The sequence below is a fragment of the Herpailurus yagouaroundi genome, unplaced genomic scaffold (genome assembly GCF_014898765.1).
Source record: "Herpailurus yagouaroundi ecotype Mexico unplaced genomic scaffold, PumYag 218, whole genome shotgun sequence".
NCBI classification, from domain to species: domain Eukaryota; kingdom Metazoa; phylum Chordata; class Mammalia; order Carnivora; family Felidae; genus Herpailurus; species Herpailurus yagouaroundi.
In genome coordinates this window covers 4,757,203-4,775,608 of record NW_024412449.1, presented here as the reverse complement: position 1 = coordinate 4,775,608, position 18,406 = coordinate 4,757,203, and the positions used below count along the sequence as shown (strand labels likewise).

Here is an 18,406-nt window from a genome sequence, read left to right as displayed (position 1 = left end):
ACAGCACCCACCTGTGGCCTGATAGCAGCTCCAGAACTGTCACTGGAAGGCAACAGCTAGTGCCCAGAGGATCCCTTCTTACCATGCCAGAGGCTTTCTTCTACACCCGATTCTCCCTGCCCTGCTGTGACATCGGACCCTGCTGACCTCTCCTTCTTTCTGAAATGCTCTTTTGAACATTCACATCTGTCCTTCTGTTGCATCTGGAGCTAGTGTGATGTGGATTTGATGGTGCCTGTCCCCTCACACATCAGAAGGGACACCACTCCCTCACTGTGGGGTAAGTGGGAGGCTAAAGTGTACAGGGTGCTCAGCACAGTCTTTTGCACGTATTACATGCCTGATAAAAGTTTAAATCAGAACAGAGAGGGGGGTTGTGAAAAACAGAAAACAGAGTGTTTTTAAAATATTAAAAAATTTTAATGTTGATTTATTTATTTTGAGAGAGAGAGTACAAGCAGGGGAGGGCCAGAGAGAGAGGGAGAAAGAGAGAATCCCAAGTAGGCTCTGCACTGTCAGCACAGAGCCCGACACTGGGCTCGAACTTGAGAACTGTAAGATCATGACCTGAGCTGAAACCAAGAATGGGACGCTTAACTAACTGAGCAACCCACTTGCCTCTGTTTTTAAAATATTTTTATGATAAATATTTCTCAATTCAGAAACAGAAAAGGGGGTGTGAGCAACAGAAAGTAGCATAATTTGTCTTTTAAAAATATTTTCTTTTCTCTGGTTATTTCTCTGAAGCAAATACGGTCCGGGTGTTCCCCTCCCCACTCGTGGTAGAAACTCAGCTGAAACCACAGAGACACAGATAGAAAAGAACCCAGTAATTTTCCGTGGATGCGGGGCCCTGAAACACAAGTATTATGTCACTGCGGTGAAGTGAGACACTCAGGAACTATTCAGTCATTTGGAACTTTCTGCCCTGGACCTCCAGGGCATGACCCCTCCCTTTCTACCCTTCTCTTTGGCCATAAACTCACCTGGGATACCTGTGGCAGCGGGCCCTACCTGACCTAGCACCCTCAAAAAGCTCAGAAGTAGCTCCTCAAAGGATTTTACCAACTCACACGGTCTGTTCTGGGCTCTTCTTTAAGGTCCACAGTTACTCTTTCCCACAGCTGCTGCCACTTCTCAGAGGTTTGGTTCAATTTATGCTCCAATCTTTCAATTTCCTGCAAAGTAATAAAAAGGAGTTTTCTGATAGTAAGTATTTCATAGAAATCAGGACGTGTCCCAGAGCCACATCTCCTCTGTACTGGGCCCCAATGGACATCATGGTCAGAGGGCAGCTGAAGTCAATGGCCTCAGAGGTCTCCCAAGCCAGGAGCAGCGGTGTGAACTCTAGCTGGTATGATGCACTATGGCAAAGATGATTTATTAGGATCTGTAATCAGGCCTTTTTGTACAGAATAGCTTAAATAAAGACATAAAATATGTATCCCAAACACCTTCACCTTTGGCTAGCCCAGAGGGAATCTGATGGCCACCGCAAAAGGCCAAGCACTGGGCTGGCATCCAAACCCTAGTAGCTGAGGTAGGAGTCTGTCCTTGACAGAGGAACCCCTAACTCTGCTGATTTAAAACCAGATGTGGAAAGAATGAACCAAGAAATGCACAAAGAATGGAATTTCCTCGGGACAAGGAAGCTGGGGATCAGAGCAGCTGCCTCTGTGACGCCTTCACTGCAGCACACTCCTCCCAGTCACAAGACTGCACGAAGACTCTTCAGGAACTGCTTGGCCCATATCAGGGCTCAAACCCTTTCCTCAGGGCTGCTGCTCTCAGCAGGGTGGCTACTGCTGGGATTGTTTCAGTTCAGAATATTCTCTGTAGAGACGCTGGCAGTATTCCCATCAGGCCATCAACTACCCACACTTCTGACCAGAGGAAGTAGAGCACCCACAAAAGCCATAACCCAGGCCTGACTCAGGCTGTTGGGCAGCTAAAACAGCTGGGAAGCTGCAAATTGCTCCATTTGCTTGATTGCTTCCTCATAATGCCAGAAAACTTACTTTTTTGAGACCCTTTTCCAGTAGTTGAGCCTGGTCCCCTACTGTTGTTGGGGAGCAAATTTGGTTTTCTTCATTCTCCTGGAATGCTACGTATCACACTGGCTCAGAGTGAGGACAGCCATGTCCGGAAGTGTGCGAACCACTTTTAATTTAGCCTGGTTTCTGAGGCCTCGGGTACTACCAGGGCCCCTGTTGCCCTCTGTGCATGTCTACACAGGCCTGACTTACACTGAAAAGGCTGGTGAGAGCATCGGGCTGAGCACAGCTGATATCATCATAGCAGGGCCACACTGTTCTCCTCCGGCTCTGGGGGCCAGCTCCTCCAGCCACTTCAGAGTCCTCAGAGGGGAAGTGCTTGGGGGTTAGCATCATCCAGTCATATGAAGGGCCTGTGGAAAGGGTCTCCTCTGTGTAGTAATCCCACTTCTTGAGGCTGGAGACATTTACACTGGGCTTCAGGGCCTGTTCAAAGAAAATTCTGAAATATAGTTTCATCTTGACCTCAAAGTACCCCAGCTTACTGGCAGGTCAGCCCTTAACATTTGCAGGGTCCAGGGCAAGAGCATGAATGGAGATTCAAATACCATATATGTAAATATTTAGATATTATACATCAAGATAAACTATTAAATAAAATATATCTCTCCTCCTACCTTGGTAAATATAACTTCCTAATGATCTGGAAGACCAGGCTCAAACTGAGAATTCTTGGACTCCTTGGAATTCTATACCAAGGCCCAAGGTGGCACTGGGAAAGCTGGTCCCAGCTCCCAGTCCTTGGCCTAATCCCCTGCTCCTCTCACCTTGGCTCTGTCCTATATTCTGAGGTCTTTTATGAATGTGTATATATATATATATACACACCCTAGTCCACAAAACTAAACTTGGTCTACTACCTGCCAAACAGCTACTTCTTAGGCACCCTTGAGGCTGAAGGGAACATGCACCGGCTTGGGAGACAGACTGGAAGAAGTAGCTTTGTGAGCAACTTGGATTTAGGCAAGAAATTTTGGGTACATGGTTTAGATGAAGAAAGGGTATCTAAGCACATACCCTTGTTTCTTGTGGTCTTCATTTTATGAGGAGGGGATAGTTGGAGAAAGGCCAGAATGGGGTCCTAATGCATGGGACCCAGGGCAGGGGCATTCCTGCCCCTGAGTGAGGTGATACTTCTCACTTGTCATCAAACCAGTCTGTTCCATCCCAGAGCTTACTTCACATAGATGTGCATCACAGAGCATGGTTGTCCCTGAGACGTCATTCTTTTGAGCTGGGCTCCAAACATCCGGCGTTCCATAGGGGTTCTTCCACAGCTTTGGTATAAATGGACTTAGGGAAATCTTTTCTAAAGTATTTTAGATTTTTTCAGCTTAGATAACCAGTTGAGGTTTCAAGTTTTGTTTGGTCTTTCTTCCTGGAGAAAGTTGCCTCACTTTGACTTTCTTGAAGTTATCCCTCCTAGATTTTGGGGGCCAGCTCCTAATTTTTGTGGTCAAGAATATGATGAACAGTCTGTATTCCATCATAACCCAAGCCCATAGTGTATATCAAATTTTTAAATAGCTTCTGGTATTTTAAATAGCTTCCTAATCCAATGTTTATAAAAAGCTTAAACAGCTTATATATACTTAAAAGTAAGGAAAACTTTAACACTAGATACTCAGAAAGTGAAACATAAATGCTTTCTTACTGTACCTCTATTTCCATTGGTGAATATAAATAATTAAAGAAAATGGGACTCCTCTTGTGCATTCTATCAATACACTCCCAAATACAAATTCCTTTTTTGGCATGCTTGTCTCCTTTATCGTCAAACAACGTTCCTGTAAATCAACCCCCCCCCCCCAAAAAAAATCAACAAAAGTCAAATAAATCAACAGTTTGCTTAAAACTATGATGCATGTACCAGATGAAAAGAAAAATATATCTTACAGCTCTCAGAACAGCAATGTATGTGCAGAAACCTTAGGTGGTGACCGCAAAGCTAAGGATAGGAATGAACTTCACAGCTATATGGAAACAAACCCAAATGGAAGGAAAACATCTGGTAAGGTTTTCCCAAGTATTTAGCAGCACATAGCGACTCTCTTCTAATCTATATCCTACATCTATATCTAGATTCACAGAGCTCCATGCCAGGAGTCATTCTACATATTTTTCAGGAGAAATGGGAAGGACTTAGAGTTATGTGATGAAGTTCAGTTAAAAACATAATTTTATGTTTCTTTTTTCAGTCCTTGGCTGTTTATTATGAAGCCATTTAAAGTGTTTTCTTATTTAGTAATTTATATACTGCAAATCATGGTCATGAAGACTTTGGATGATAGAAGGGTGTGGTCTGTATCCTTGAGTGACTTAACAAAAGCCAAATGTAGTGGGTGGGGGAGGTGCTTCAGGGAGTTTCTGATCCTATCTTTGCACCCATCAAACAGTCAATGTGTCACTCACATGAGCTCACTTTTTTTTTTTAAAGTTTTTTTTTTTTTTTCAACTTTTATTTATTTTTTTGGGGACAGAGAGAGACAGAGCATGAATGGGGGAGGGGCAGAGAGAGAGGGAGACACAGAATCGGAAACAGGCTCCAGGCTCTGAGCCATCAGCCCAGAGCCTGACGCGGGGCTCAAACTCACGGACCGCGAGATCGTGACCTGGCTGAAGTCGGACGCTTAACCGACTGCGCCACACAGGCGCCCCTCACTTTTTTTTTTTAAATAAGCTTTAAAAACAAAAGTTTTATTATTTATTTTGAGAAAGAGACTGTGTGAGCAAGGGAGGGGCAGATAGAGAGGGAGAGAGAGAGAGAGAGAGAGAGAGAGAGAGAGAGAGAGAGAGAATCCCAAGCAGGCTCTGTGCTGTCAATGCAACACCCAATGCAGGGCTCGATCTCACAAACTGTGAGATCATAACCCAAGCCAAAATCAAGAGTCAGATGTTTAACAGACTGAGCCACCCAGGCACTCCTTCTTCTTCTCCTTCTTCTCCTTCTCCTCCTCCTCTTCCTCCTCCCCTCCTCCCCCTCCCTCTCCTTCTTCTTCTTTTTTTTTTTTTTTTTTTTTAAGTAGGCTTCACACCCAGTGCAGACCCTAATGCTGGGCTTAAACTCATGACCCTGAGGGGCGCCTGGGTGGCGCAGTCAGTTAAGTGTCCGACTTCAGCCAGGTCACGATCTCGCGGTCCGGGAGTTTGAGCCCCGGGTCAGGCTCTGGGCTGATGGCTCGGAGCCTGGAGCCTGTTTCCGATTCTGTGTCTCCCTCTCTCTCTGCCCCTCCCCTGTTCATGCTCTGTCTCTCTCTGTCCCAAAAATAAATAAACGTTGAAAAAAAAAAATTTAAACTCATGACCCTGAGATCAAGATTCAGATGCTCAACTGACTGAGCCACCCAGTAGCCCCAGGAGGTTATTTCTTTAAAAGGCCAGCAAGGGTGCCTTCCTTAGCAGTGCTGTCTTGCTTTGAATGAAATGACTCAGTCAAAAGTCAAGAAGCATCTTATCAGTTTATCAGAAAAGATGGTCTCAAGCCCAACTCTGCACAAAATCCTGTAAGAGGCCCCCAAGACTAATTAGTGTTTCTAGTCTACCTTTTAACTGCAGAGTCCAGTGTGGTAGTTTTCAACCCTGGCCACACATTGGAAAAATCAAGGGCTTTAAAAACCCCCAATGCTTAGGTCTTGCCTCAGACCAATTAAATCAGAATCTCTGAGGATGAGTCCAAGCAGATATTTTAAAAGTTCTCCAAGTGACTCCAATGTCTCTTGTAACCAGCTTTCCTTCATATCTTCCCAAACCATGGGTGCTTAAGAAATTATAAAGTTTCTGATTATGACGTGTGGAACGACAATTCTGAGTCAACAAAGGTCTAGAAGTATAAATAAGAACGAGTGCTGTCTCCCTTCCCAACAGTATAAAATATCACACTAGACAATTTTAACAGCATGCACTGGAAAGCAGTATGTCCCAAGACATACTGTAAACTGTAAACTGAGAACATCAGTAAATATTTTCAGCTACTAGAAGAGTCTTCTTTATGAAAATCCAGGTACATATACTGAAAATAGCTGATTTTTTTCTTTGTTGTCTTCTTAACAAGATCCTGTACATCCTCCCTTCTCTTCTCCCTATAACAACAGAATGTAAAATCCCTGTGGGAATGTTTTCACAGGGGCCGCCTGACTTTTAAAATCTACTCTTTACAAGTATTACTGCTCTTAAAAATTATAATATTGATGGAGATGTCTAAAATTTAATGAGTTATTATTATACACTATAAACTGTGCTAAGAAGTTTACAAATATTTCCTAATGTGATCATCATGGCCCAAAGGGGTAGGTGCTATTATTGTACTCATTTTAAAGATGAGGAAACTGAAGAAACTCAGAGAGGCACCTAACATGTCCAAAGTACTCAGTTGGTACTGGGAATACTAGAATTTAATCCTGTTCTATTTCCTCCAGAGCCTTTACTGCTATGCAAAGTGCCTCCAAGGGCAGGCACCTTTCCTACCAGAGTGTACCTGGGATGGAAAAACTAGGTCAAATGTTTCTCTTCAAACGGTGATACCACTTTGAGATATTAAAATAGTAAGCAGATTTCACCTTTCAAAGGTGCTACAGGGAAGACCACTTGCAGTCCCTAAGAGCTAGTACAGCACATAATCTCAGAATCTGGGCACTCGTTCCTACCTATTCTACTTTTATAAATCCTAAAATGGCCTTGCCACACTTGGGGGTAGTTATGTTATTGGAGTTTTCAATTAAAAACACAAAAAAATGGGGCATCTGGGTGGCTCTGTTGGTTAAGCTTCTGACTTCGGCTCAGGTCATGATTGCATGGCTCATGAGTTCAAGCCCCGTGTCAGGCTCTGTGCTGACAGCTCAGAGCTGGAGCCTGCTTCAGATTCTGTGTCTCCCTCTCTCTCTATCTCTCCCCTGCTCATTCTCTCTCTCTCTCCTTCAAAAACAAACATTAAATTTTTTTTAAAAAACACACAAAAACTATCAAAAAATATGAAACAAGGGCATGCAAACACATACCATGCTCTAATCTTTCATAGTCTGAATCCAGGAGAAATGTTTTAAAGCGATTAGACACATAGTGGAAAGCCAAGAACTTCAAGTAATAGAGATTGAATTCAAACTCAGTTGGATACTGGTTGTGAACCTGAAACACACAAGGCAAAGAAAAGAGTAAGACCCAAACTTAACAAAAACTGGATGCCACGCCACTGAATGATGTCCTGATATATGCAGGAGACCATGTGGTCACTCAATCAACTGAATCCCTACCGTAAGTGGAGGTGGGAAGGGAACCAGCCTTTCTGAGCAACTACTATGTGCCAGACACCATGCAAGGGGTTTTTAGAATCATAATTTCATTTACTCTCCATAACAACACTGTATGATAGGCATCATTCTTATCTGGTTTTATTGAGATATGATTGACATATAATGTGTAAATTAAAAAAAAAATTTTAACATTTATTTATTATTGAGAGACAGAGAGAGACAGAGCATAGCATGGGAGGGGCAGAGAGAGGGGAGACACAGAATCCAAGGCAGGCTCCAGGCTCTGAGCCTGACGCAGGGCTCGAACTCATAAACCATGAGATCATGACCTGAGTTGAAGTTAGACGCCTAACCGACTGAGCCACCCAAGCGCCCCATAATGTTTAAATTTAAGGTATAAAATGTGATGATTTGATACACATATTTATTATGAAATGATTACCACAATACGATTAGTTAATACCTTTATCACCTCACAAAATTACCTTCTTCCTTGGTGAGAACATTTAAGATCTAGTCTCTTCGTAACTTTCAAGTATATAATACAGCATTGTTAACTATAGTCATCATGCTGTACGTTGGATTTCCAGAACTTATTTCTCTTATAACTGGAAGTTTGTATCCTTTGACTGGTATTTCCCCATTTTCCCCAAACCCCAGCCTCTGGCAACCACCATTCTACTGTTTCTATGAGTTTGGCTTTTTTAGATTCCACATATAAATGAGATTATACTGAATTAATTTTTCTCTGACTTATTTCACTTAGCATAATGTCCTCAAGGTCCAGCCATGTTGTTGCAAATGGCAAGATTTCCTTTTTTATTTTTTTCTCATGGCTGAATAATATTCCATTGTTTATATATATAACATTTTCTTTATCCATTCATCTGTAGATGGACACTTAGGCTATTTCCATATGTTGGCTATTTAGTGAATAATGCTTCAGTGAATACAGGATTAGAGCTATCTCTTTGAGATACTGATTTCACTCCCTTGGATAAATACCCAGAAGTGGGACTGCCAGATCATAAGGTCATTCTATTTTTAGTTTTTTGAGGAACCACTTTTTCACAGTGGTTGCACCAATCTACATTCCCACCAACTATGCACAAGGGCTCCCTTTTCTCTACATCTTAATAGGTGTGAGGTGATATCTCATTGTGGTTTGGATTTGCATTTTCCTGATATTAGTGATGCTGACAACCTTTTCATATACCTATTGGCCACTTGCATGTCTTCTTTGGAAAAATATCTATTTAGATCCTCTGAAGATAAGCATTATCATTCCCACCACCTCTTCCCCCACTTAGAAACAAAGAAGCTGAGGATGAGTAAGATTAAGTAACTTCCCAAGGTCATTAGACAGTAACCAGTGAGACCAAATTTGAATCCGGCTTGTTAGATTCCAATAGTCTGTGCCTTATTCACTGCTTTATACTGTGCTAATACTTGATAGACATAAATTATCACAAGTCATAATTTTCCCTTCAAGTGTTTGTGGTGTAATAGTGGGTAATAAAACAAGCAATTTGGCAGTGAAAGGAATGAGAGAGGAGGTGGTGGTTTAGGGGACAGCAAGAGATCTTTTCTGGACAAAAGAAATACGACGTGCCTGTCTGAGGACAATGCAAGAGAAGCCAGTAGAGAGAGAACAAGTTGTGGCAAAAGAGCTGGAAACTAAGAGAGTAAGGCTCCAGGAAAGCAAGAATGAATGAGACTACAGGCCCAGATATAGGGAACAGCTTTGGAAATGAGGACGGACAGATGAGTAGAAGAAAGATACGTTCAAGTGCCAAGGGAAGGGGGAAGGGCTTATGCCATTTAACCTGATTGGTCATCATGAAATTAGACTGTGAGGTCCTTGGACATAGGAATAAGGATGCAAGCATGATATGGGAGGGAGGGAGCAAGGCAGAACTTGGAACCGTCACTGAGCTATAGTGTACTTTAGACAAGCTGCATGCAGACTCTGTGGAGCCATCTTATGGTGGCAGAAGGTAGGCTGATGACCTCGTGATACTCCAATCAACCTAGCAGTTTCACCTCTCTATGACTCAATCTCTCATGGCCCGTTAGAGAATTTTGTTTGGTTGAGAGAAGTTCCAATCATAATTATACTTGCTTTACAAGCTGTTTCAAATGAACACTGTAGGCAGGCTGTCTAGAAGCCAGCTTTTCTCTCCATGTTTAATTTGGCAATGTAGACCCACACTTGGTCAGCCAAAGTGAGCAGGCATGTATGTTGATATTACAGACTAAAAGATCAGTGAAAATCTATTTTTTTTAATGTTTTTATTTATTTTTGAGACACAGAGAGACAGAGCATGAGCAGGGGAGCGGCAGAGAGAGAGGGAGACACAGAATCCAAAGCAGGCTCCAAGCTCTGAGCTGTCAGCACAGAGCCCGATGCGGGGCTTGAACTCATGGAGTGTGAGATCATGACCTGAGATGAAGTCGGACGCTTAACTGACTGAGCCACCCAGGCGCCCCTGAGAATCTATTTTTTAAAAAATTTTTATGTTTATTTATTTTTGAGAGAGAGAGAGAGAGAGAGAGAGTGCGCGAGAGCAAGGAGGGGGAGGGGCAGAGAGAAAGGGAGACACAGAATCCGAAACAGGCTCCAGGCTCTGAGCTGTCAGCACAGGGCCCAAGGCGGGGTTTGAGCCCACAAACTGTGAGATCATGACCCAAGCCAAAGTCAGACCCTTAACTGGCTGAGCTACCCAGGTGGCTACCACAGATCAGTGAAAATTTAAAGTCACGATCTGGATATCACTGATTTATTAAAGTTTATCATTTGGTTAGAAACCTAGTTTTCTGTGATTAAAGGTGTTTTTTCCCCTTAACATTTTCTTATTGGTTTTTTAAATGGACTAAAAATTTACCTCATAATATGAAGTAAAATGGATTTTAAGAAAATGTTTTAAAAGGGAGTGTGACTCACGCAATGGGCTTATATACTGTGGAGTTGCTTCCCTTATCTGAGCCACCTCCTGTTGCATCAGGTCTCCTTAAGACAGGAGAGCTTTCCATGGAACATGGCTCTGAATAGCTAGGTAGTGTGCCCTATTCTAAGGTTTTAGAACTGCAAGCTCTTTAGACTGAGCTTCTGGTTCACAACCAATAGCACCACCCCAATAGCCATTGTGCACATGACAGAGAGGGGGTGACTCAGGTTGTGGATGGTAGGACAGAAGCAGGGGACAAGCCCGAGATAGAACTTGGTTCCCTTCCATTTGAGTCTTAGGGAGGAGACATATTCAATGTGCTCAGGGAGAGTGAGCTCCAAGAACAACTTTGCCCCAACAGACATTGGAATACACTTTGTTACTCACAGGGGAAGAAGAGTTCAGGGCTATTTCTACAGACCCAGTCCATAATAGATTCTAAAAACTTTAAAAAATCTTTTTATTAAACAAAGCGCCAAATAACAAAACATTTAATAACTATTTTCCATAGAAACCACTTGCCTCATACATGTCTGTATCTTTCCTTGATTATTCTGATACTTAATATGCTTAAGTATGTAATTTTGAAGACCCACTTATGAGGTAAAGTAGGATGGAAATGATAATGAATATGACCTTGCGTTGAACTTACAGGCATTTCAGGGAGATCATATGCTAGGACTAGAAGCAAAACTCTACAAGTGGAAAAATACTTTCACAGCCCACTGTACTGAGTGACTGGCCTCACCACAAATCCCAGACCCTACAATTATGTTAGAAAGGTTAGACACTTCTCAAGGACCCTGGCACTCACCCTGCTTGAACTGGAATTGGTGCTTAGATAGCATCATCGTGAGGGTGCTTGGGGCACTATGCTTGTGCCTGTATGTGCCACAAGGGCACCTGCAGTTGCTAACTGCTTGGGGTTGAAAAACAATCTGCCCCCAAACTGAGGTTAATTATCAGGTTTACTGGAAGTAGAAAAGAAGAGGTAGAACAACTTTTTTTCTTTCTCTTTTTCTTTTCCCCTTTAGCAACAGTTTAAGAAATAAGCATGTGAGGATTTCTTCAATGGAAAAAAAGATTCAGATTGACCTGAATGCTGGATTGATTAATACTTAGATAACCACATCTGGAATCTGACATTAAGAAACACAGGAAAAATGTCTATTTAGAGCCTCTATCCATGTTTTGTTTTGTTTTTTAATCACTGAGTTATAGGAGTTCTTTATATATTGTGGATATTAACCCCTTATCAGATATATAATTTGCAAATATCATCTCCCATTCAGTAGTCTGTCATTTCATTTTGATGGTTTGCTTCATTGTGTGGAAGCTTTTTGGTTCAGTGTAGTCCCATGTGTTTATTTTTGCTTTTGCTTCCCTTGCCTTTGGAGTCAGATCCATAAATACATCGCTAAGACTGATGTCAAGGAGTGTACTGCCCATGTTTTCTTCTAGGAATTTTATAGTTTCAGTCCTTACATTCAAGTCTTTAATCCATTTTGAGTTAATTTTTGTGTATGGTGTAAGACAGTGGTCTGGTGTCATTCTTTTGCATGTAGTTGTCCAGTTTTTCCATTTGTTGAAAACTGTCCTCTCTCCACTTTATGTTCTTGGCTGCTTTGTTGTAAATCAATTGTCCATATATGTGTGGGTTTATTTATGGGCTCTCAATTCTCTCTTCTAAAATGTCTTTTTACCATAATAAGAAATGAAGACTTGATTATATTCACATGGCAAAATCTGGTGCTTAGATTTCCAGTAAAAAAGAAAAATTATACTTTCTCTATTTAGTCCTATCTTCCAGAGACTCAGTTTGCCCAGTTCACTGGCTTTTTTTCCCCTCCTTGTCAATGTGACATCTAGACTCTTCCACTGTAAAATTCTACAGTGGTCTCCAAAAAGCACAATCCATGTGCTTCCTTCTCTCTGTTAAGTATTGTTTTAGTAGAAGAAATAGGGTTAGGCCAAAGAGATCTCATCTAAGGACTTAAGATATGGGGAATAAGTGAGAGATTAGAGGTTTGTTAGCCAGGAGACTTTTTTTAACAGCTTTAATGAGGTATAATTGATGTACAATAAGCTGTACATATTTAAAGTGTACAATTTGATAAGTTTTGACATATTTATACACCCTGAAATCATCAGCACAATTAAGATAATGAATATATCATTCGTAACTCCTAAAAGCTGCTTTGGGCTCCCTTTGCCTCTTCCTGGACACTTTCTTCAAGCAAACATTGATTTGCTTTTTGTCACTATAGATTAATTTACATTTACTAGAGCTTTATATAAATGGAATCATAAGTATGAACTCTTTTTTTTGTCTGCCTTCTTTCACTAAGCATAATTCTTTGAGATGCAGACATGTTGGGTTATCAGTAGTTAATTTCTTTCTATAGTTAGATAGTATTCCATTGTATGGATATACCACCATTTGTTCATTCATAGCTGTGGATGGGCATTAAGTTGCTTCTGGATTTCTGGTTGTTATCTATAAAGCTGCTATGAATAGTTATGTATAAGCCTTTGGATGGGCAAAAACTCTCATTCTCTTGCATAACTGCCTAGGGATGGAACGCCGAATCACATGGTAGGTACAGGTATGTTTAACTTTTTAAAAAACGGCCAAACTATTTTCCCAAATGGTGGTACAATTCTGTATTCCCTCCAGCAGTGTTAGAGAGTTCTGGTTCCTTCACATCTTCATCTACGCTTGAGGTAGTCAGTTTAAAATTTTTTATCCATTAAAATAGGTATGTAGTGGTATTTCGCTGTGATTTTAATTTGCATTTCCTAATGACAAATGGTGTCAAGTATATTCTCATGTGCTTATCTGCCATCTGTACCTCTTGGTAAAGTCATTACAAATATTTTGCCCACAAAAAAATAGGTTGGTTGTTTTCTTATTACTGAGTTTGAAGAATTTTTGAATTATTCTGGACATAAGTCCTTTAAGCAGATACATAATGTGCAAATATTTTCTCTCTCTCTGATTTGTCTTTTCATTTTATTAACAGTAATTTTTGAAGAACAAAATTTTAAATTTTAACTAGGTCTAACCTTTCAATTTGTTCTTTTATAAATCATGCTTTTGGTGTTGAATGTTAAGATACCTTGCCTAACCCAAGGTCACAAAAATTCTTCCTATATTTTCTTTTAGAAATTGTATAATATTAGGTCTTACATTTAGGTCTATGACCCCTTTTGAATTAATTTTTATACTGTTACTAGGTTTGGATCAAAGTTAATTTTTTTTTTTTTTTGCATATGGGAATCCAATTGTCTGGCACTGTTGGCTGAAAAAACTATCCTTTCTCTACAGATTGCTTTGCACCTTCATTGAAAATCAGTTGTCTGCATATCATATATGTGTGGGACTATTTCTGGACTCTCTTCCTTTCCATTGACCTATCTATCTTTACATCAATTATCACACAGTCTTGATTACAGTAGCTTTATAATAAAATCAGATAGTTCAAGTCTTCCAATTTTGTTCTTTTTCAAATTTGTTTTGGCTATTCTAGATTCTTTGCATTTCCATATGGATTTTAGAATGAGATTGCCAATTTCTACAAAATAGCCTTCTGGGAGTTTGATTGTGATTGCACTGAATCTTTAGATCAATTTGTGGAGACTGACATTTCAACAATATTGAGTCTTCTGAGCAAGAGGTATCTCTTGCTTTGGTTAGGCCTTTAATTTCTCTCAGTAAGGTTTTGTAGTTTTCAGTGTCTAGGTCTTTAACATATTTTGTTAGATTTCTTTTACGTTCTTTGATACTATTGTAAAGGTAATAATTTTTACATTTCAATTTTCCAATGATTCATTGTTATCTGTGGAAATACTAGTGAGTTTTGTATATTGATCATGTGTTCTGTAGCCTTGCCAGATTCACTTATTCTATTAGCTTTTTCTTTTTTTTTTTGTAGATTCCATAGACAACTGTTGTTTGTGAAAAAAGATAATTTCACTTTTCTAATGTGGATGTCTTTATTATTATTATTATTATTATTATTATTTTCTTGCCTTATTGCATGGCTAGGATCTTTATTTAGTACAATGTTGAATAGAAGTGGTAAAGCAGACATCCACATCTTATTACTGATCTTAGGGGAAAAACATTTAGTCTTTCACTAGTAAATATGATGTTACCTGTAGGTTTCAAAAAAAATACTATTTATAGTTTGAGAAAGTTCTCTTCTATTCCTAGTTTCCTGAACATTTTTACAGAAATGGGTTATATTTTGTCAAATGGTTGTTTGAGTGTATTGGTTTTGACCATATGGTTTTTCTATTTTAGTTTCTTAATATGGTGAATTATAGTGATTGATTTCAAATGTGAAACCAACTGTGCATTCCTGGGGTAAGTGCCACCTGGCCATGGTATATTATCTTTTATTTATTAAAAAATTTTTTTATGTTTTATTTTTTTATATTTGAGAAAGAGAGACAGAGACAGAGAACGAGCAGGGGAGGGTCAGAGAGATGGAGACAGAATCTGAAGCAGGCTCCAGGCTCCAAGCTGTCAGCACAGAGCCTGATGTGAGGCTAGAAACTTGCAGTGAGATCGTGACCTAAGCCGAAGTCGGACACTTAACCAACTGAGCCACCCAGGTGCCCCTATTATCTTTAAATATTTTGTTGGATTAGATGTGCTAAAATTTTGTTTAGAAAATTTGCATGTGTGATCATCAAATGTGTGATCACCACAGATACTGGTCTATAGTTGGCTTTTGTTGGCTTTCTTTTGTTGACTTTGTCAGGCCAGGGTAATGCTGGTCTCATAGACTGAGTTGAGAAGTATTACCTTTGTTTCAATTTTCTGGAAGAGTTTTTGTAGAATTTCTATTATTTCTTCCTTAAATACTTGGTAGAATTGACCAGGGAATCCACCTGGGTCTGAAGTTTGCAGTGTGGAAAGATTTTTAACTACAATTTCAATTTTCTTAACAGACATTGACTTCTTCAAATTATGTATTCCTCCTTGAGTGAGTGTGGGAGTTTGTGTCTTTCAAGGAATCTGTCCATTTAATCTAAACTGTTTATTTTATTGGTGTAAAAATGTTCATAATATTCCTTTACCGTGCTTTTCATATCTGTAGACTCTGTAGTGATGTCATCTTTCTCATTTCTTTTTAAAAAAATTTTTTTAACATTTATTTATTTTTTAGAGAGTGAGAGCATGAGTGGGGGGAGGAGCAGGGGCGGGGTACACAGAATCCAAAGCAGGCTCCAAGCTCTGAGCTGTCAGCACAGAGCCCAACACAGGGCTTGAACTCATGGACTGCGGGATCATGACCTGAGCCAAAGTTGGACGCTCAACCAACTGAGCCACCGAGGTGCCCCTCTCATTTCTAATATTGATATTTTGTGTCTTTCTTTGATCAGTCTCACTAGAAGTTTATCAATTCTATTGATCTTTTCAAAGAACAGCATTTGGATTCAGTATTTTATTCTTTCCTGTTGGCCACAAGATTTTTGGAGCCTAAAGGCAAATCTGCTTCAAATGAATTTAGCCTTATTATAATATGCAGAATTGGAAATGATAGGCATCTCAGTCTATAAATTAATTCTATATGAGCATTTCCCCAAATATGCTGATGAGTAGAGTTTAGGCCTTTGTCAGGCATCATCTGGATTCTGTTGTCCAAAATAATTTTGTATTTATCTTGATGAAAGACAAAAATATACAGATTTAAAAGACAAAGCTATGTGAGGTATTTTAGTTTTGTTTTCCATTATGGAGTGAAACTTGCCAATTTCACTTATTTATAAGAAGAGAATCTGAAATGGAATTTGGAGAAACATGAATTTATAGGGTCTTATATTTTGCCCATGTGCCATTAAGTACTTTATAATATTTAAAGACCCATAAAATAAGCTATGACTCAAATCCCAGGAAAGATCAACATTTTGGGAATAAAATATAGTAGGTCAACACTGGATTTTACTTTCAAGATTTAGAAATGTTAAGCTACAAGAGACCCTATATAGGATGGTGTCAACATTGGAAAAACTGTGGGTATGGTAGATACACCCTAGAAAAACAAGCAACTAATGTTAGTTTTTGTTATTTCAAGATTAAGATTTAACAAACATTAACTGTGCAGTTTCTACTGTACAAATGATTTTACGTAAGCTTTATAATCCTTCTGGGGTGCCTGGGTGGCTCAGTCAGTTAAACGTCTGACCGGCTCAGGTCATGATCTCACAGTTTGTGGGTTCGAGTCCTGCATTGGGCTCTGTGTTAACAACTCAGAGACTGGAGCCTGCTTCAGATTCTTTGTCTCCCTCTCTCTCTGCCCCTCCCCCACTTATGCTCTGTCTTTCTCTGTCTCTCTCTCTCAAAAATAAATAAACATTAAAAAAAAATGATTTGTAATCCATCTGATAGCTATGTCTATCCATGTATCTATCTAGAAACCAAAGCACAGAGAGGTTGAAAAATTTGTTAAAGATCAAAAATTAGTAAGACTGATACGTAAACTCAGTTTATGGGCTCAAAATATTAACAACTTTAATACAAAATTGGCTTGTTATAAAACAGCTTGGATTGTGTCAGTTTCTGCCAGTTTTCAGATGAATGAGGAGTAGGCAGACACCAGAAACTTTGAATATGCCATTAATCCACTAACTGCAGTCATTTTGTCAATATTAATGGATAAATTTTATAGTCCTGAAACTGTTTGAGGGCAGCCTAGCTCCTTACACATGTGCTCACAAGGAAAGTTCATATCTTCAAAAGGCAAATAGTTTTTCTCTTTGGAACAGGACTTGGCATAGTGCTGGCATATGGTAACTGTGAGGACAACCATCTCTTACAGCCAGACCAGAGTGAGTCAATTTACGATTTGAATAAACTTCAAAAGCAAAGTTATAACTAGTATTTGTTTTTCTCAAACAACAGGTCCTCAAACAATAAGTTCTAAGTTCTCAAAGATTAACTCTAATGTTGAAGTAGAGAAGATGCTTGCCTATACTCCATGTTTTCGTTTATATCATACAGGTTTGTTCCTTTGGTATTGTATTTTAAAAATAAATTTTAGGTAAAAATTTCATTTTTATATTTTGGATGTATTTCTTTTTGAATTTGGTTCAACTATTTTAAGAAAAGGAAGCATCCTGTAATGATATCATTTGAACTAAGCCAATTTCTTTTAGAAGCAACAAAAAATTTGCCAGATGTTGCTATTATGAAACAGTGATCTAGCATTTTAATTCATCTGACACCTGGATATACTGGCATAAACAATGGCTTTTTATATGATGAGGCAGTTCTAATTTAAGATCAGTACTTCATCTGTTTTCTTTGTAACTCTATTAGTACTAATGGACAAGTCTAGGCAAATTTCCATAGACTGCCTTTTGGCATTCAGCATGTTAGAAATGGTTAATAAGCAGTGAACACATTCCACCTGGGAGTTTCGCTTGCTGCTGCACAATTTTGCACTTTTTTTTTCTTTTAAATGTTGTTGGGCCTGGCTCTGTTTTGTGTCCCCGAGAGACTGAGGACAGCAGTAATTCGAATTGTCTGGCAAAAGCCAGAGTCATGTAAAGCACTAGTGTTCACTTGAAAGGTATTCAAAGAAGGCGTTTTCTAATGCCTAAAACTAGTATGTAGGAGATGATGAAACACTACCTTATAATTAAGTCAGCAAGAGTCAGAGCACTATTTGTTAACTATAGTCTTCTTAGTCTTCTGTTTTTGAATGAATAAACAATCCCTTTTCAGCACAAAGTAATTTGCTTCACCAAAGCTGATACCTATCATAGTCAAGCATCCTTTAAATACTGCAATTAAGGTCATATGCTCGCTTTGCCATGACTTGCCTGCACTCAGGATATTATGTGTGAGGGTACTAAGGCAAATGAGAGTTCAGGAAAATTTTTAAAAATTCATATTTTAATTAAAAACATCTTAACGTGATACAACCAGATTTGAATGAATACTAAAGGGGTCTTTAGACCCTGAACAATATTATTTTCTACAGTTTGTGAAGCATTCACCTACAAATAAGTGAACTTTCATCAAAGTTCAATTTATATAGAACATTTGAATTTTGACTCATTATTTAAAATGAAAAGTTGCTAGAAATACACCTCAAGTTGTTTTATATAACTTAACATTACATAGTTTTAGCATCTGTTATAA

At 39.3% G+C, this 18,406-nt stretch overlaps 1 protein-coding gene across 7 annotated transcripts in view; it reads right to left on the bottom strand.

Moving 5' to 3' along the window:
* SBF2 (SET binding factor 2) overlaps nucleotides 1–18,406 on the bottom strand; it is a 448,047-nt gene that overhangs the window by 7,571 nt on the left and 422,070 nt on the right. For all 7 annotated transcript variants that reach the window (XM_040456902.1, XM_040456904.1, XM_040456906.1 and 4 more), the window contains 4 exons: nucleotides 7,049–7,175; nucleotides 3,714–3,841; nucleotides 2,247–2,480; nucleotides 1,074–1,178 (listed from right to left, as the gene is read on the bottom strand). In XM_040456902.1, coding sequence (XP_040312836.1) covers nucleotides 1,074–1,178; nucleotides 2,247–2,480; nucleotides 3,714–3,841; nucleotides 7,049–7,175 — 594 coding nt within the window. The remainder of the gene's footprint in view (nucleotides 1–1,073; nucleotides 1,179–2,246; nucleotides 2,481–3,713; nucleotides 3,842–7,048; nucleotides 7,176–18,406) is intronic.